The sequence below is a fragment of the Gracilinanus agilis genome, chromosome 3, assembly GCF_016433145.1.
Source record: "Gracilinanus agilis isolate LMUSP501 chromosome 3, AgileGrace, whole genome shotgun sequence".
NCBI lineage: Eukaryota > Metazoa > Chordata > Mammalia > Didelphimorphia > Didelphidae > Gracilinanus > Gracilinanus agilis.
This window is the reverse complement of record NC_058132.1, coordinates 442,680,216-442,700,368: the sequence shown is the minus strand read 5'-3', so window position 1 is coordinate 442,700,368 and position 20,153 is coordinate 442,680,216. Positions and strand designations below refer to the sequence as shown.

Here is a 20,153-nt window from a genome sequence, read left to right as displayed (position 1 = left end):
GAAGTTAGCTATGTCTTGCAAATTACTATATTAATTTGATTTACAAGGATGTCTATAGTGGATGAAATGATTTTCATGATCTTTACATATTATGATATTCAGTTTCATCATTCAGAGAATGAAAAGTTAAAAAGAAAGATTTGTAAAGTGTTATACATTATCTCCCATAATTAAAAAGGTCAGACAATAAACAAATTTCCTAAGCATAGAAGCTTAATTTTATTATTTCCTTATCAATGAAAGTAGGTCAGCAAGAAAACTGGCAATCATCCTTATTTAATGAAAAAGTTTCCAAACATTTTTAAATCTTCTATTGGATTTAATATTTACAAATAAAAAGGCTTAGTATTGATTTTAATATAATTGACTCAGTGAATAATTTAAATATGCTCTTTATATTACATGTAAAATATGTGTAAGTCACCAAATAGTAATTGTTTAATTTTATTATTTGAAAATAATAATTACTAATATGACATCAAAGCTTCAAGAGCCTCTTTATGTACCCAATTACTCAATGAAATGTACATAACAGTTAAAGATTTTTGACATGAACTTTATCTTCAAGATGGATTAGAAAGATAGATTAGAAAATGATAAAGTACCTAATAAGTATGCAGTATTACAGAAAAGCTAAAAGCCATTAACAATGGTTTTGCATTTTTATCAGGTGAAAAGGTATGTACACCCATTGTAAGAAGGAAAATTCAATATCAGTAAAGTGCCATTCACTTTGTTGTATTCTTTCTAGGCTTCCCATTTGCTAATTCACCCCCATTTGCCTGAGATGTATTCACAATTTCAGATATTTGTTTATTTTCACAAGCCCATACTCAAACCTAATCTTCTAGAAATTCCTCTAAATGTTATACTGATGATAGCACAAGTCTGTTCCACGCAGGGAAATATCACCTTTGTATGATGCACAGAACTTCAATATCTAGCCAGAAAAGTAGTCACAATATAAACACCCCCAAATCTCTTTACCCTACTATAAGCTCCTTTACTCCATCCACAAAATAAAAAAGTCATGATTCTTATAATGTACATATAAGCTATCTTTAGGGAAGTGATAAAGATTTGGAAATAAGAGAAAAGTACAGTGTTTTGTTTTGTTTTTTTCTTTTAAACTTATTCTCTAGGGACCACACGATCATAATTAGATAATAAAATACTTCTCGGGCTATCTGGCAATTAACATACTGTGGTGTGCAAACTGAAGCCTTTTTTTTTCTGTTTTATAATTTGCAAACAAGGCAATTGTTTGGATTGGTATCCAATTGAAAACACATTCTGAAGATTTATGTTTCTCAAACGAAAATAAAAGCACATCTTCAGTTTACTCAGTGCTGTTTCCTCCTGTACCACCTTAAAAGAGTGAATAAGGTTTCAATCAGAATGTACAACGTTAAGGAGTGGGAGAGTTTCCATTGCCATGCCTGTACTGTGCTTACCTTCATTGGTAGGCTGGAGAATCAGTTCCCCGAAGCAGCTGCGAGCTGAGCAGATGAGAAAGAGGAGGATGAAGATGTGACAATCCATGTTGCTGGTGCAGAGGGCAGTGAGAAGAGCATATCTCCATGAAGCATGCCACTGATGTGAGGGGGAGAGCTCTGATTGCTGGAGAAGTTACCATGCTCCGCTTGCAGGCTGATGTCAAGTTTGACACTGGAGATAAGGAGGAGTCTTACTGCCTTTCTGCAAGCCTTGCAGGGAGATTCTCACTGGGTCCTAGTGCCCCAGGTACTGAGAGCTAGAAGAGCAGGAGGAGGGCAGGCTGATCAAACAGACACACGGAGCTAGGCAGCCCAAGTCACTGATGAGAAGCATCAAAACGCTCACATACGCTCACACAAACGCGCACACACACACATACACAAATAGAACAGGAAATCCAGAAGTTGTTGGGGAAGAAGGAGGGATGAGGGTAGACTGGGAAAAAATATGTTTATTTTCAATGTAAAGAAGCTATTTTATTGTTTGTTATACTTGCTTTGTAGTTTAATTCTCTGAAGAAACTGGAAACCCTGGCAAGAGTATCCTACAACAGTTTAAAAAAAAAAGGAAAAAGAAAAAGAAAGAAACCTTTTTTAAAAAATGTACTGGTATTCAAACATTTAATGGGGCAAAAAAGTGGGTTGGGAAAGGGGGGACAGATTGTTTCATTTGAGAGAGGTATTAGGAGAATCCAGTCACGATCTTCTAATAACTTTAAGTGGTGGAGAATGGCAATATATTCCCCCAGAACCATGGTCCTCCCAAATTTAATTGACCAAACCTGTTCCCCTTTCTGAATTGGATCAAATTCAGATTTCCTAAAGAGGATGATGTGAAATTCCTTTAAAAGTCATCCTGTAGTCTTTTTTAAGACAAATCTCAGCCACAAACACTTTATTAACTTGGGCATTACCTTCCAGTGCCCCATTATGATAAAAGTCTTGCTTTTGATGAAACAATATTTTAAATATATATGTACATATACATATATAACATGCATATACAAACATACTTATGTAAATTTTTTGATGAGCATATATGGAACATTCTATGTTCCCAAACTGAGAAATTCTCAGCAGAACCCAAAGAGTCCAAATTATAGCTCCATATTCTGATCTTGCCTTGTACTCTGTGATCATTTTTTATTGCATCATGTGTATAAATGAGGATAACAAATCAAACTTACAGTTCCTGACAATGAATCACTGAACTCCCTGTCACCTTTCTCCCTTCTCATGCAGCATTAGCATCTCTGGGGTCTTTGAAATAAACAGTAGCATAATTCACAATTCCATTCAACATTTCATTCATTTGCCATCTGATAATATTCAATTACTGTTCTCTCTTGTACCAAATACAACTACTGTAAAAAAGTTGTAATGCCATTGCAGCTTTTCCCCTTTCATTAGAGGGTGATTAGGAAAATTGCTGATCTTATTTTCAATCCCCTTGCTATATAATAAAATAACTCATTACAATGAAAGGATTTTCTAATTCTTAGCATTAAGAAAATTTATATTCCAAGAAGCGTTCCAGCTTGTCCCCGTGATACTCCCAAACAAAATGCCTAATTTCTTACAGATTGACCTACCTTATATCTGCCACCCATTTGGAAAAGAAAATCAAGTAAGATGTTTTCCCTGTTGAAGTCTGCTTCCCCCAGCTATTTTAGTGGCAGTTTTTTTGAGATACAACCACAGAAACAGGGCTTCATTAAGGACTTCAAGAATACTAATCAGTTTCAAAGCTGGAAGCTGAGTGAGTGGTTTAGATAAAATCATAGGGTTATATGCATATGTTTACAAGGATCAAGGAGTTTTGACTAGTAAAAAGACAGAGTTGTGCATTATAGATTTGAGGCTAGAAAAGAGTAAAGGTCACACAGTTCAAATCTCTCATTTTACAGATGAAGAACTGTGGCCCAGAGAGGTTAAATAATTTGCTTACCATCACACAGAAAGTTAGGAATACAGTGAGATTTCATATTAAGATTTTCTGTCCAAATTATCATTCTTTCCATATATGATGCTGCCACACAAAATTTTTGAAATTCCTTGCTTAAAGCACTTCTTCAGTTTACAGTAGGGAAACTTGGATCACAGAGGATAGAGTGCAATTCCTTACAGTGAGGAAGACCTGAGTTCAAATTAGACCTGACACTTACTATCTCTGTAACTCTGGGCAAGTAATTTAACCCTGTTTGCCTCAAAATCCTTACCAGAAAAATAAACTGAAGAAGGAAATAGCAAACAACTCCAGTATCTTTGCCAAGAAATCCCCAAATGGATCACAAATCAGACATCGTGTAGACTAATCTTGGACTTAGTTTTCAAATATAAAATTATGGTTTATTATATTTTATTTTGTTAAATATTTTCTAATTATAATTTAATCTGGTTCAAGCATCACACAGCAGTATTGGGGTTAGGATTGAGCTAGCCCAAACCATCTAATTTACAAATGAGAAAGTTAAAGAATTAGAGGATAAAGAGTTTAAATAAGTCTTCTGGATTCCAAGTCTAGACCTCTATCCACTACACAACACTGCCTCCTTCTTCACTTACACAAAAGGACACAAATCTGTTGGCAAGGAGTGAACTTTGTATATAGGAAATGTAATGATTTATAATAAGCAAATTTTCAAGGGATATGGTAGGTGCTACTTATCTGACAGTTTTCCAGGATTCTAGGGTACTCATAGTCTATTTAGTGGAAATAGACCACCATTCTTTCTCAGAATCAGTTACTTAAACCTTATAAACTGAAATTTAAGACAAAAGAAAGTCCTGAATTAAATGCTATTTTTAATCATTCATTCCTTCCTCCCTCCCTTCCCCTTCCTTTCTCCTTTCCTTCCCCTTTCTTCCTCCCTGCTCCATTCCTTCCTTCTCCCTTCCTTCTCTCCCTCCTTACCTCCTTCCTTCTCTCCTTCCTTCCTTCTCTTCTTTCTTCCTTCCCTTCTTTCTTCTTTCCTTTCTTCCTCTCATCCCTCCTTCCTTCTCTTCTTCCTTCCTCCCCTTCTTCTTTCTTTCCTTCCTTCCCTCCCTCCTTCTTTCCTTTCTTCTTTTTCCTTTCTTCCCTCCTTCCTTCCCTCCTTCCTTCCTTCTCTTCTTCCTTCCTCCCCTTCTTCTTTCTTTCCTTTCTTCTCTTTTTCCTTTCTTCGCTCCTTCCTTCCCTCCTTCCTTCCTTCTTTCTTTCTTCTTTCTTTCTTTCCATCTTTCCTTCCTTCCTTCCTTCCATTAGACTGTGAGCATCTTGAGGACAGTTAATGTCTTTTAACTCTTGATATCTTCAGCACAGTACCTGATCCATGCTAGGTGCTTTATAAAATGTTGGTTTCACTCATTGAACTCAGAACCTTTGTAATTCTCAAATTCATTAGAATGTTTCCAAACCCAGGTATGTTCACCTGTGATGTTCAATCTACTTGGGAAAGAAAACACAAAATAGAAAAGGCAGAGTAGTGGAAGGAAGCACAACTCATCTTCCCCGGACCCAGAAGAGGAGCATGGAGGCAGAACATACACTTGCTTGAGAGAAAGTTAAAAATAAGAGACTAAGCTAGAAGCTGTCTCTTCAATCACTATAGCAACCTGCTTTCTTACTTCATGTCCCCTCTATTACTGCCATGGGGTGGAGGGAAGACCAAATGATCAATTTGATTTTGATATGTCATGCTAAAGGCCAAGTCTTTTCAGTGTTGGATCGTCTAAGCCAAAGAATTCATCATCTCATTTGCACCCAAATGTTATCACTCACTCATTTGGCCAGGAGCAGGCAAGAAAATATCTGTGCATGCTCCACAGAGTCTACTGTATGCTACTCCCACCCTTTCATTCTGTAACTTTCTGTTCCATTGTGGGTCATCACAGCTTAGTGAGTCATTTAACCTGGAAAACTGGTTTTACCACAGTAGGAAGAATTTAGAGACCCAATCAATTTGCAAGTTCATCTGTACATTACGGTTCATAGGTCCTCGGTTTACAGTAAGTCGCTAAATCCAATTTAGCATGGCATAATCTGTTAATCTTTCTTCATGAGAAACTATTTCATCCACAGAAAAAATGACTACCTCTTTGCCCCAGATCTTGCCTGTTTTCAAGAGAGGACTCATGCACAATTTTTGATTCCAAGTTGAAACTTCATTCTCTTTTACCATTATAAATTCAAGGTCATTGCTTACTCCAATAAAGTCCATTCCAATAGCTTTCTAAAAAGTGACTTTTCCTTACCTCTCTCTTTGCTAGATATAGTTGCCAACATTGACTAAATGCAACTGCTTTTTTTTTTTTTAATTCTTCATCTTCATTGGAACTAGTGAAAGGCATCATAGAGCTCTGGACTTAGAATCAAATCCTGTCTCTATTGCTATGTGACCCTGGATAAGTCACTTTGCCCCTGGGCATCAGTTTTATTTGTAAAATGTACAAGTTGCATTAGGTAACTTTCTGCTTTCCAGCTCTAAATCTGTGATCCTTTTCTAATGACAACTCACTGCAATTAATACATTTTTGTCTTCTGAATTTCCATTTTCTGAGCAAGCTATTTTGTCATTGCATGCATCATTCTTCTAGAACTTCCCCTACCCCCAACCTTGCCATTTCCTGACTTTACTATTTCTATTACTCTACTGCTCTCATACAAGTAAGTACACCAACATAGATTTACAGCCAGAAGTAATTTTATAAACCATTTAGTCCAGTCTATATTTTGTGGATGCAGAAACTAAGGTCCAGAGAAAAGAAGAGATTTGCTCAAATTCACAATGATAGAAAGAGAGAGAAGTGATATGTAAATCCAGAACCACTGGCTTCAAATCCAGCATTTTCTCTAATATGCCTGGGTCCTAAACCTTACATGTTCAAAACTGTCACTCTAGTGGGCAGATGGGTAGCTCAGTGGATTGAGAGCCAGGCCTAGAGATGGGAGGACCTAGGTTCAAATCTGGCCTCAGACACTTCCCAGCTGTATGACCCTGGGCAAGTCACTTGACCCCCATTGCCTACCCTTACCACTCTTCTGCCTTGGAGCCAATACACAGTATTGGCTCCAAGACAGAAGGTAAGGGTTTAAAAAAAAAAAAACTCTCACTCTAGCAACATATCTCAAGGGTAAGATTTATGATTACACTATAGAATACTGTATTATAAGAAAGAGTACTAAAGAGGGAGACAGGAAACAAAAATCTTTGCCCTTGTTATGGAACTGATGAGTAGTGATATTCCTTTAATCTACCTCAATTGTAGTTTTCTCCTTTGTAAAATGAGGGAGTCGTCAACAACCCCAATCCTCCTAATAACATCTGATATCAACAGGACTCATTATTTGCCTTGCCACTTCTCCTGTAATATTCCAGGCTTTACCATGGCCCCTGTCTCTGTGACCTGCATTTCCCTAGCATTATTTACTTAAACAAACTAAGAACTTCTGGGTTTGTGCCATCTACTACACTCAGCACTCTTAGGACTTAAGGGTCTTTCTGGCCTGAAGTTGAACTTTCTTTTACATTTTATCTTCCCCAAATAGAATATATAAACTCCTTGAGAGCTAGGGCTGTTCATCCCTGAGCTTAATCACTCTTTTCATTCACTCATTCATTCAAGATTTGTCCAATTTTTAAATTAGTCCCTGCTTCTCTTATAGCTTAATATTGTGAAAATCCTTCAATAAGAGGAGGTCAGCTTGGTGAGGGGAATCCCTTACCTTAATAGTCACATGAGGAGATAAGTAGAAATCATCATTTCACTCATACAGGTTAGGAACCACAAAATTATCTTTTATTAAAGGTGTCTACTGTGTCCTTCCAGTGTTCCTTTCTTATGTCTTTTGGTCCTCCGCTACTTGCCCATATCCACAGAAGGAAAGTTTCCTTCTGGACTTAGGCTACTTCTGTACATGTGGATAATTCCCTCGAGCTGGTGGAGGTGAGGAATCTTTACTCAACTTGACTTTTACTGTCATAACAGTGAATGCCTTTGGGAGCCAGAAGTAGGATTCTAAAATATTACCCTACGTAAGAGAGAGAGGCTATTCTTGCCCTTCTCAGGACCCTTCTAGTCTTTTGTATCCCTTACTTCCCCTAAGTGCCAGAATTCCTAATTCTAGCTTTGTCTTGGAATTGTTACTCCTCTTTATTGTCTATATACAATCACTTAAAATTTCTTATTGATCATACTTAAATCATATCTCTCACTTCCAACTTTCCACTCCTGTAACAAATGTATGTTATCTAATCTTCATTTTGCATTCATTGTGGTACAGACGTCTTTTTATAGTCTTCCCTATCCTACTCTCCGCAAAGGCTGTTCTGAACTTCTTTCCTCCTCAAAACTCTCAATACTTTCTCCCTACACCCCCATTCTCCTATACAGCATAATTCCTTTGCAAAACTTAGAATTGAACTATCTTGCACATCTATTTTTATATGCACATATATGTACATGTTTTTCTTTACAGAATTTGAGCTCTCTCAGAGGAGCAATTGTTTCTTTTTTGTCCTCAGTGCCGGAAAAGTATGTGGCACACTGTATAAAGGTCATTGTTTGATTGGTTGAGTTGTAGCCTTTACACTAGCTTAGAGCCTCATGTTCTATCACCTGCATTTGCCTCCTAATTGCTTTCCTGTTTCTAGACCAATCTATACTTCACACAGTTACCAGAATTAATACTCCAAATGCTCCTCTGACCACAGCACTTCCTTTCTTAACGAGCTTCTGTAGTTCTCTATTTCCTCAGACAAAATACAAACTACTTTGATACTTAAAGTACCACCTCTTTCAATTCTTTCTGTATACAACTTCCAGTGATCTGACGCTTTTTAATCAAATTATGCCATTTGCTTCTTAATGAATGAGATATTCCATCTCTTGCCTTCTAGACTTTTTACAGATTTTTCCTATTCCTGAAATGTACTCCTTCCTCAATTCTACCTTTTAAAATTCCTAGTTTTGTCAAAAGCTCAGCTTAGGTGCCATCCTATACTCTTCCCAGTATATCTTCCTCTCCTGGAATTACTTAAAATTTACTCATCTGTGAACATGTTTTATCCCATAGCAGAAAGAAAAATCCTTGTAAAGAGTATGGACTCCTGTTTTGATTTTATCTCTATGTCTCTAGTACCTAGCATTGCCCTTTAGGATTAAGTGCTTAATAAATACTCATCAAATTGAATTGAATTTAAATAAATACTAGTCTGATTAGAAGAAAGGGATTAGATTAGCTGGCAAGGTGAACTTTTTTGGTACCAATTGCTAAATATTCAGCTGAAAAATAGTCACAGTAGGATGCACAAATTAATTTGCTTTATTTTATCTTATATATTTAGAATTGGAATCTTTTGAATTTAACATGCAAGCTTATGTAATCAATATGAAAATGAGAAAATGCCCAAATTATTTAAAAAAAAACATTTAATAACTTGGAGACTAAGATTTCATCTAATTCTATAAGGCCCAAGGTGGGTCCAAAGAACACTGTTTCTTATTATATATTAACCATTAATATTTGAAGTACACATATTTTTTCACATTTGTCAAAAATATGAACATTCATTCAAATATTTCAACTTATATAATTATATATGAATTCTTCAATAACCAGATCTAAAGCTTTTTAAGTCCATGATTCTCCTGAGAATTACCATGGTCTCCCGTAGCCCTCCTAAAATCAAATTCTTATTTTGCCCCTCCAATACTAAACCAGAAACTTTTATGAACCCGCTGCCAGCTCCCTCCAAACTTAAGCATCCATCTCGTTTTCTGAATAAAGTCCTCCTCTCTCAGAGGGAAAATATAGGGTTTGTGGGGTGGATGATATTGTACCAAGCAAACAGAGGGAAAAATGTTTGGAGTTTAAAGGAAGTAATGCGTATTTCCAATACACATTTCCATGAATTCTCAGAGCCAGCCAGCTGATAAACATTCATTAAGCACCCACCATAAACCATGAAGTGCTGGGAATACCAAGAAAGCCAAATGACACACCATTTCCTGAAGAAGCTCAAAATCTGATGTGGTTACCCTGAATAGCCTGTCCTGAAAAACATTGATTTACCTAAGTCAATACTTTATTGCCACCACACTCCAAATCTAGTTGTGTTTTTTAAGTAGAATCATAGTAAAGACTTAAGAGATATTGTATTCCAGCCCCCTAATTTTACAGACAAAGGATATTGAGATCCAGAGAAGTAAAGGTTTCTTGCTTAATTGGTAAGTAAAAGAGTTGAAATCTGAGACCAGGCCATTGCCTCTAAATTCTATATTCTTTTCATTACACAACACTGCCTCTCCATCTGTATATATTTATATAATATGTATATTTATATGTTTTATAAATATAGAGAGAGGTGGTTGTCAGAATGATTTAGTTATATATATTTTGCCTAATTTAGATTTTCTTATACAAAAATTTTGGGAATACTATCCAGGTACAAGAAGATACTAGATTATGTTTTTGGTAAATGGATACAAGTATATCTAACCACCAGATGGGGTACCTTGGGGAGACCAGGAGCCCTCTAGCACCAAGCAATGACAGCTCCAGGCCCTGTCAGCCTTCCTAAAATTAATGTTTGAGCAATTCAGATCTCCACCTCTGAACATTACACATATGGAGATCTTTATTCACCACTTTTTTTTTTAACCCTTACCTTCCATCTTAGAATCAATATTGGGTATTGGTTCTAAGGCAGAAGAGCAGTATGAACTAGGCAATGGGGGTCAAGTGACTTGCCTAGAGTCACACAGCTAGGAAGTGTATGGGACCATATTTGAACCCAGGACCTCCTGTCTTTAGGCCTGGCTCTCAATCCACTGAGCCACCCAGCTGCCTCCTCCCCATCACTTCTTAGAAGTAGACTGTCAGACTTTCAGGCTTTCAACTTGGTAACCCAGGATAAGGAGCTGGCTGTTCCCCCAGGCTAACTCAGGCCAAGCAAGACTGGTTATTGTAATGAGTTTTCTGGATAGTGGTTTCTAGGGGAATTTCTATTAGCTCTCTAAGACCCCTCAACTCATAATTATTTTGCAAGGTTCTGAAAAACTGCTCTTTATGTACGACTCTTTCTTTGTGCTTATATGTATATATGTCTCTTTCCCCACTGGCCTTGAGCTAAGGGGAAATACATTTATTTTCTCTTTAAAGGAAGATTTCTTTTATTCTGAACCAACATGAAGTGAAGCCAACTAACTGAAAAGATTCAAAACTAACAACTGTCAAGTTTTATAACAATTATAAATAACAGAAGGTAAATATTTAAAGAAAAAACAAAACTTGCCTGGTTCTTTGGGTTAGTAGCCAGGGATTGGTAGGTTTGGGGGCAAAGGGAAAAAAAAAGTTGGTGGGCAAGTGAATAAAAATGAAACCTCCCTTTTGGCTGAAGGAAGATTGAATGTGGAAGGGACCCAAAATCCCTCACTATGCTCTATTTGTTGGAAGTATCTGATCAACTCTACTAAAGTCTTTGTTTCTCTATCTTCAGGCCCAAACTGTAGCTCATCAGCAAGCAGATCTAGAGATTACTCTTCCTAGTTCCCTCATTTAGTCTTTCATAGCTTCCAATTCTCAATCCCTGATCACCTCCCTGTCCCATGTTATTAGAGATTCACAAAGAAGCACCAGAAAAACCCACTGCTATGACTTCTGCAGATTCCCCTGCCCTAGCACCATTGAGTTCTTCCAAAATCTATTTAAGTTCAATGATAAAACCACAGAAAACTAGGGAACTCAATAGAGTTTATTCATGTAAATAAATCTTCTTGGGTTTCATACTTTCCTGAGAAATGGAGAACAGCTTGGTACCTTATGGTATTGTTCAGTATTAGTATTGGAAGAGACTATAAAGGTCATCTAGTCCAATCTCTCCATTTTGTAGATGAGGGAAGTGAGGTCGAATGGAGTTAAATCATTTGTCCATGTTCATGTAATTAATAAATGGCAAGTTAACACATGAACTCTGGTCTTCTGACTCATAGTCCAATGTCCTTTCCAAAATATATGTTTATATGAACATTTATGTGTGTAATGCAGTCACAAGCAGATATATGGGACTTAGTTCCTCTGCCTATCTAATCGTCTCTCTCATTCTTCCTTAAACTAAATGCTTTGTTCCAGCTAAGCTATTCACACATTTTCACAAATTCCTTGTTCAAATCTTTTTTGTGTCATTCCTCTCCAACTGGAAGATCCTTTTCTTCTTTGCCTATCCATATGGCTGTGGTGGTGATGCTATGGCACTCATGCCAAAGATGGCACACAGAGACCTATCTGTGGGCATGCATGCCATTGTCCACCAGAATTAGTTACTAGAAAGGAGCTGCTCCCTTCTCCTCTCCACTACATCTCCATGTTTACTCCCTCCCTGAGTAGAGCACTCGAGTCACTTCCCTCCCCATCTCCACACACCTCTCATCACCTACTCCTCTGCCCAGTAGCCCAGTGGAAGCACTTACTCCCTCTTCTGGGTGGAGTGACTGGGCTACTCCCTCCCTTTCTACCATCCCTGTCTGGAGTAAGGAGCTGAGGGGGTGGGCACTCAGTCTGGGGGGAAGGGCTAGGTATAGCACCCAGTGGAGGAGGGGGCATGGCTCACAGTGTCTAAAAGATTCTAATAGGTTCACCATCATTGCCATATGGTGTACCTCTTTTGAAGTTCAGTTTAAGACTCAATACTGTCATTTAGTTTTCTGATTCCATTCTTTACTTTGTTGTAATGAGAAAAGTACTGTATTTGAAACCAGAAGACACTTAGGCTTAAAAATCCTTACTCTAACATATACTAACTTTGTGGTAAGTTATGAAACCTCTCAGAGTCTGTTTCCTCATCTGTAAAATGGGAATAATAATACTTGCACTATTTTCCTTATTGGGTTATTCGAAGGAAAGTGCTTTGTAATCTTCCATCAATGTGAACTGCTACTATTTCAGATCTCTTACTTCTCAGACATTTTTAAGTAAATACTATGCTGCACATGTTGACAATTAACCCTTTTCTTCCGTGGGCTATTATTTAACCATTTTATGTACATGATCAAATGAGATAATATTCATAGGGCACTTAGCCAAGTACCTGCACTTAGTAAGTGCTAAATGAATTTTAGTTATTGCCATTATTACTCTCCAACCAACTACGTCGAAGATTTCTTAAGAGCAAAGATTGTGCCTTATGTATTTTTTGGTCACCAAACACTATCTATAGCCATCTCTCTAGTAAAAAAGTTGCTAGAATTCTTGCCTGAGTTCAAATCCTATTTCAGATACTTTCCACCTGTGTAACTCTGGGAAAGCCACTTAAACCCTATCTGCTTTAGTTTCCTCATTTATCAAATGGGAATAATAATATCACCTACTTTGCAGGATTATTGTGAGGATAAATCTGTCAAATGCTTTGTAAAAAATTAGGTTCTATTTAAGTTCTAATTATTATTAATGTAAAACAGTATAAGCACATAATGAATACTCAATAAATAGCTGACAAATCAGATACTTCACAAGACTGGAGGACCAAATTTACAAACTTTAAATTCAATGATCTTGAATCAGTCATAAAAATTATTCAATCATAATTGCCTAGATATGAAATAGATATCAACTTAGATCTTAACAATTGCTATCAATATTCTAGCACCTAAAGTAAATTAGGTAATGTGAACACTTTTCTTGGATGTATATTTAATAGCAAAAACATTTAGAATTTTCTAGGAAATATAAATACAAATACAAATTTTTGAAGATGATGATTGTGGTAAGGAAGGGAAAGACAAATGAGGAAAGGACTAATGTCACCTTAATGACTTTTGGTTATCAATTTTGCCTTTAAAATATTTTTAAAACTTCATTTTGGATATAAATATTACTCAATGCAGGAAAAATTATCTTATTTTGTGTGTCTAACTATAGTTGTCAATTTAGCTGGGAACATGAAAAATTAATCCATTTTAAGCCATGGGGGTCTTATATTCAACTGTCAAACATTTGTGATTTTTCATGGGTACTCTAGTTTCCTTGAGTACCCAAATCACCTCACCTGCTTTTGCAATCTGTCTTATAGATCATACTGTGGGTCACTGATCCCTATGATGTCACATCAATACAGTGTTTAAATAATGATAAAAAGTTTTAAAATGTAGCAGCTCAAAGTTCAAACCCAAACCTTCCTTTCCTCTGTTGAATTCTCCAACTTTAAAGAAAAGCTGCTTCTCTTCTAACATTCGAAGAATGTATATAAGCATTTTTATTTTCTTAAGCAAAAGCAAACCTTTCAGACTATTTCTCATAGCTACCTTAGGTTGAAGTTGATATATCACTGAAAAGCTCATTTATTAATGTTATCAATGTAACTAGGATAAACTGAGAAATTTGATTTGGGGGAAAAAATACTTTCATCATGCCTGATAAATATCCAAGACCAAAATATCTAAAGAATTAATACAAATATATGACTAAGAGTCATTCTCCAATGAATAAGTAGCAAAGGATATGAACAAACAATTTTCAACAGAAGAATTACAAGCTAATAACAACTGTATGAAAGGATTGTAAATCACAAATAGTAAGAGAAATGCAAATCAAAACAACTCTGGAAAACCTACCAAAGATGACAAAAAAAATGGAAATGTCAAATATTGGAATGGAAGAACACTAATACACTCCTGATGGAGCTGTAAATTGGTTCAATCATTCTGAAAAGTAATTGGACTTACACTAAAAAACAAAGTGACTATAATATCCAGACTCCTCTATTCTTGAACTTTTGCTGGTAGGCATGTGTCCCAAGGAACACAAACAGAAAACTAAAAAAGAGGGCAAGGAGTAGCATGTATAACAATTACTTCTTTATGATAGCAGAGAATTAAAGATAAAGCAATTGCGGGTTGGTTAAGAAATAGTTAGACGAAGTGTGGTATATAAATGCCATTGAATGTGGTTGTGCCTTAAAAATAGTGACTATGAAGATTTCAGAGAAATATGGGATGACTTACTAATTGAACCAGACTTAATTAAGCAAATAGATAAACCAATATGAACACTCACTACAAAAATGTAAATAGTACTTGATTCTTACAACAACCCTGTGAGGTAGATAGTATTAATCCCATTTAATAGATGAGGAAGTTGAGACAGAGAGTAATTAAGTAACTTGCCTAGTGCTGAAAAACTTTTAAGTGTCTAAAGTTGGATTTGAACTAGGCCTCTGTGATTCTAGATACCACACCCCTCCCATTGTGTCATCTAGTTACCTCTGTGTAAATATAAAGATCAAGTGTGTCTCCAAGGAAAGAGATGAAAAAATGCATCTTCCTCCTTTCATTGGAGAGATTGGACACTATGATGTACAATGTTGCATATGCTTTCAAAAATGGTTGATGTATTGACTGATTTTGCTGAACTTTTAAAAATCTTTGGTAAAAGTTAGGGGAAAGGAAGACTATCTTTGGAAAGATAGGTTTTTATAAATAGATAAATAATCTGTAAAATGATCAAGAAAAGGTATTGGCAAACCACTGTAGTATCTTTGCCAAGAAAATTCCAAATGGGGTGACCATTGAAATAATTGAACAATAGCCATAACAAATATACACACAAATATGTAAATACAACTTTTTAAAAATAAATGTTTTTAAAATAAAATGTTTTCAACTTTTGTGAACTATCTGTACAAATTAGTCTCAATGAAGAGCAATTTTGTATCTCAAAAAGAAAAATAAATATACTTCTCATTGAGAAGGTATATTTAAATTTTGGCATGTGTTTTAGAATTATATAGTTTACATTTCAAACTAGAACACATGAATTTCAGTTCCTCAAAAAAGCAGGCTACTGTTTCAAAAATTACAAATATATTAAATGAGGTCACTTTTCCTGGCCAAAAGAAAATCTGCTTTTGAAGGTAGATGACAAGGACAACAACACTAACATCAAACTTATACATTTAGTTTCACAGAGAAAAGAAGAGACATAGCTGAGCAGTGGAAGAGAACCTGGAGATCGTCAGATCAGTCTATGATATTGCCAGCATACTTTTTAAAACTTCCAAAGTTTAAAATCTTTGATGTCTTTTGGAGCTTTCTTTTCTGGCTCCTAATTTTCCTGTTTATGTTTTCTTGGAAAGACCTTTGGCTTAGGGCTCGGCTTTAGCCCAGCGTCCACTAGAGGGCTCTAAAGCAGCAGGAGACCTTTGGGGAGCTGACTGCCCATAGACACAAAGCCTGAAGGCGTGCACTAGCCCTAACATGCTCTTCTTCAGTTAAGTTAGGGGATCCAATGAGTGTTCAGGGTGGAATTAAGAAAGATTATGATTTGCTATTCATAACTTTAGTGTGACTTATTGGAAAATAATGCGGTTTATCGTATATATCTATAAGGAGACAAGAGTGGAACTCAAGCCTTTGGATTCTTAACCAAGAGGACTCTACCACTTGAGTTCTAAGTTATAATATGATTCACCAGGTTAACATTAAAATGTAAAGTATATAAATATAAAATATAATAAAAATATTAAATGCTAAAAAAATACAATTCACCAGTTTTTAATGTCATTACAAATGTATTCTGTAAAATCTTAATCAATAATTTGCCTGTATTTACTGAATTTTAAAAAATGTAATGATAAATCAAAATCAGTCTCATGAGAGCAATAAGGCATATCCATTAATTTAACAATAGTAGCAAAGTTTGAGGGAAAACAGAAAGTAGGAGATGCTAGAAGATAGAGGTTAATAGAGATTTGGAGGAAAGAAGACTACAGGAGAACATTTGTTGAAAATTTGGTTTGGGAACTTAGAATTTACGCTTTTGGGGTATGTCTTTATTTCCCAATAGGTGACACTCTCTGAAGTTCTCAATTATGCCCCAGAAAAATCCTCATCCTGGAAGTCTCATCTTGGAAGTATTCTTTGCACCTGGGACTCCCTCCCTCTTTTTGGAGGGGAGAAAGTTCTTCCCAGCACTTCTTTTTAAGAAGTGAACCCAGGCCAGATATTTCTTTATATTGTTATCACTTTCTCCTCATATTCTTCCTCTTTCCTTCAGCCATGGAAATGCTACTGGGACAATCTGGAACTTTTAAGATTTTAGTTCTTTTAATAGAGATAACATTGGATTTATTTATTAATTTGGTGCTTTTAGCATGAAGTAGGCACTTATATATGCTTGTTGACTGCTATAGTCTTGTGATAGATGATAAAGTTGAAATCTTTATATGTTTTCTTGATAATCAATGTATAACCCAGACCAAATCACCTGCCAGCAGCAGGGATGGGGGAAGGAAAGGGAGGGAGGGAGATAAAATCAATCATATAACTTAGGAAAACTTGTGTGGACACTTTTTATTACAAGAATTCTTTATAACATACAAATAAAAAATGACAATCTTTGTCCTGAAGATGCTTTGAGGGATTGCAATATGGCATGTATACAGACAAGTATATATTAGTTAGATTAATATGGGAACACAGAAGCAATCAGGACAAACAGTTATAGGAAAATGTGAAGAGAAAAAGAGACAGAGGTAGAGACTATCAGAAACAGACAGAGAGGGAATGAAAGTCAGAAAAAAATTTAGCTAGAGGTATCAGGAAAGGTTTCATAGTTCTGCCACCAAGACTGAACTTAATGGAAGAAAAGTTTCCTGAAAATCAGAAATGGGGACTGTATTTCAAGCATTTTAGTGAAAATATGTGGAGAATCACATGTTGGTTTGAGAAACTATTAATAATTCAGTCTGTCTGGAACATAAAGGTGAGAAAAGTCAGGATGTAAATGTACCTTTGGAGGCACAATATGGTAAGATCTGAATGCTTTTCTTTGAGCCACTGAAGTCTTTTAGTAAAGGAGAAATATGGTCCAAAGAAATATCTAGTGGATAGATAATAGTGGATAGAAAGCTAGGCCTGGAAATAGGAGGTCCTGGATTCAAATGTGACCTTAGACACTTCCTAGCTGTCACTTAACCCTCACTGCCTAGCCCTTACCACTTTTCTGCTTTGGAATCAGTATGTGGTATTGATTCTAAGACAGAAGATAGGGGTTTAAAGAAAAGAAAAAAAAGAAAGATTGAAGAAAGAAGTATCTCAAGGATGGGAGATATGATAGGAAGCTATTTTAGTAGTCCAGGTGAGAGATGACAAGTGTTTTGTCTAAAATGACGATGATGCTAGTGGTTTGAGTAAATATAAAGGAACCAACCTGAGATATTTTGTGATGCTGTAATAAACTACACTTAACTATTGTTCAGATGGGGTGCAGTAATGGGAAGAATATTTTCAGACTATCCCTGGATTTTGAGTCCAAGTGGCTGAGAGGAGAGTGTTGCCAACCAATGAAATTAGGAAATTGAGAGGAGAAATAGATTTAGGGGGAAGATGACTGTCATCTTCCTAGTCACCCAGGCTGTCATCACTGTTGGTTTTGCCTTAGTAACATCTCTCATAAATACTCCTTTCTCTCCACTGACACTATCATCACCATGTTCAGGTCTTGATCACTTTATACCTAGACTACTATAATAGCATGCTGTTTGGTCCATTCAGCTGTCATTGTATTCCTAAAAAACCACTGACCATATGATACAACTCTCATCTTTTCCCATTCAATAAACCCCAGTAGCTCCCAATCACCTCCATGATTAAATATAAAATCCAACCTGCCCCTCTTATATTTCTAGTTTTCATATACCTTCCCATTTTTCTTCTCTTTCTATACTCTATGACCTCTAGCCTCCAGGCTATTTATCCATAAGACACATCATCTCTGAAGTCTGAACAAATGTATTGGCTATCTCCCAGACCTGGAATTCTCTTCCGCCTTATCTCTGCCTTCTGGTTTTCCTGGATTCCTTCAAGTCCCAACTAAAGCCCTAGAACCTTTCCTCTATTTCTCATCTCCAATTCTCTATGTATTTGGTTGTACAGAATTGTTTATATTTTTTTCCTCAAATAGACTCTGAGCTCCTTAAAAGCAGAGATTGTTTTTAGCCTTTTTTTAAAAACCCATCTTTGGTTTGCACAAGGTGGGCTCTTAATAAATGCTTGTTGACTTATTGATGACTTTTAAATCTGGAAATTTCCACAAACATTCATTTAATAATTAAAAATCATCATATGTTCTGTTAATTATCCTATCCAAAGTTAGAGTCTACCAGCAGAAGATTCCATCTACCTACATAATAAAAGTTCAATTCATTAAATGAAAATGTATTCTATTTAGATGATTCTTTCCTCAGCTCGCTCCCTTCCCCCTCTTGGAAATATCCTTCCTTTTAAATATTAATTTCCATGTCAAATGCAGGGTTCTACTCATCACTTCTTAAAATATAATTAAATTTCCCAATAACTTAATAGTTTAAAAAGGTAACTTATTTTCTAGATAGTCTGAAGGATACCCCAGAAGAGGCTGTTATATAATCTTAGTTTAGTAATATCTTAGGTCATAGGACATCTAGCTAGAAAGGAAAAAAAAATAACAAGATTACTGTTCCAACTTCTTCAATGAATTTAGAAATATGTAGTATATAGATGAGTAATTACCACTACTTTCTTTTTAAAATATTTCACCAATTACACATAGATAAAATTTTCAAATCTTTCTCTGACATTTTGTGATCCATATTTTCTTTCTCTTCCTTCCCTCCCTCCTTTCCAAGACAGCAAGTAATGCAATATGGATTATACATGACTATCATGCAGTACATATTTCCATGTTCTTTATGTTGTGAAAGAAGCCACATATCACTTATATAAGGAAAAAATCCTCATGAAAGAAATAAAATGAAAAATAATTTGCTTCAATCTGCACTCAAACGCCATCCTTTCCTTTTAGGGTAATAGATTTCATCATGAGTCCCTTGAAAATATCTTGGATCCTTGCATTACTGATAATAATTAAGTTGTTTACAGTTGATCATTATATATTATTGCTGATACTGTACACAATGTTTTCCTGCTTCTGCTCACTTCATATGTTTTTCCAGAATTTTTTGTGATTGTCTTATTCATCATTTCTTAAGACACTATAGTATTCCATCACAATCATATATCACAACTTGTTCAACCATTCCCCAATTGATGGACAATCCTTCATTTCCAATATTTTGCTACCACAAAAAGACCTGCTATAAATATGTTTATACAAGTAAATTCTTTACTTTGTTCTTTGATTGTTGGGATACAGATGTATTAGTGGTATTACTACCTTAAAGTGTATGCACAATTTTATGACCCTGTGAGCATGGTTCCAAATTCTCTCCAGAAAGTTTGAATGAGTTACTAGTCCTTCCAACAGTGTGTTAGTGTCCCAATTTTCCTATATCCCCTTCAACATTTATCATTTTTCTTTTTTTTTTTTTCATATTAGCCTAGGTTCGAGATGGTACCTCAGAATTGTTTTAACTTTCATTTCTCTATTTAATAGTGAATTGGAGGATTTTTCCACTTTAAAAAGTTTTTATTTCTATTAATATAAATCAAATATAAGTGTCTCAGCCCCTCCTTACTTTCCCCATATCATAGGATATGTCATGTGGGAGACTGATACGTATGTGTAAATTATGTCTTTCATGTTTCCATTTTTCAGTTTATTCTCTAGGGGTAACATTCACAATTTATTCTTCAAGTATTAAATCAGTAGCATGCATGCTGTTCTAGTGGTTCTACTCATATGTT

General features: G+C 35.7%; 1 protein-coding gene across 1 annotated transcript in view; it reads right to left on the bottom strand.

Moving 5' to 3' along the window:
* The window catches only part of EPHA3 (EPH receptor A3), a 436,551-nt gene extending 435,009 nt beyond the window's left edge, over window positions 1-1,542 (bottom strand). Inside the window, exon 1 of the mRNA XM_044666928.1 lies at window positions 1,455-1,542. Within this exon, the coding sequence (XP_044522863.1) occupies window positions 1,455-1,542 (88 nt within the window). The remainder of the gene's footprint in view (window positions 1-1,454) is intronic.
* Window positions 1,543-20,153: the final 18,611 nt, after the last annotated feature.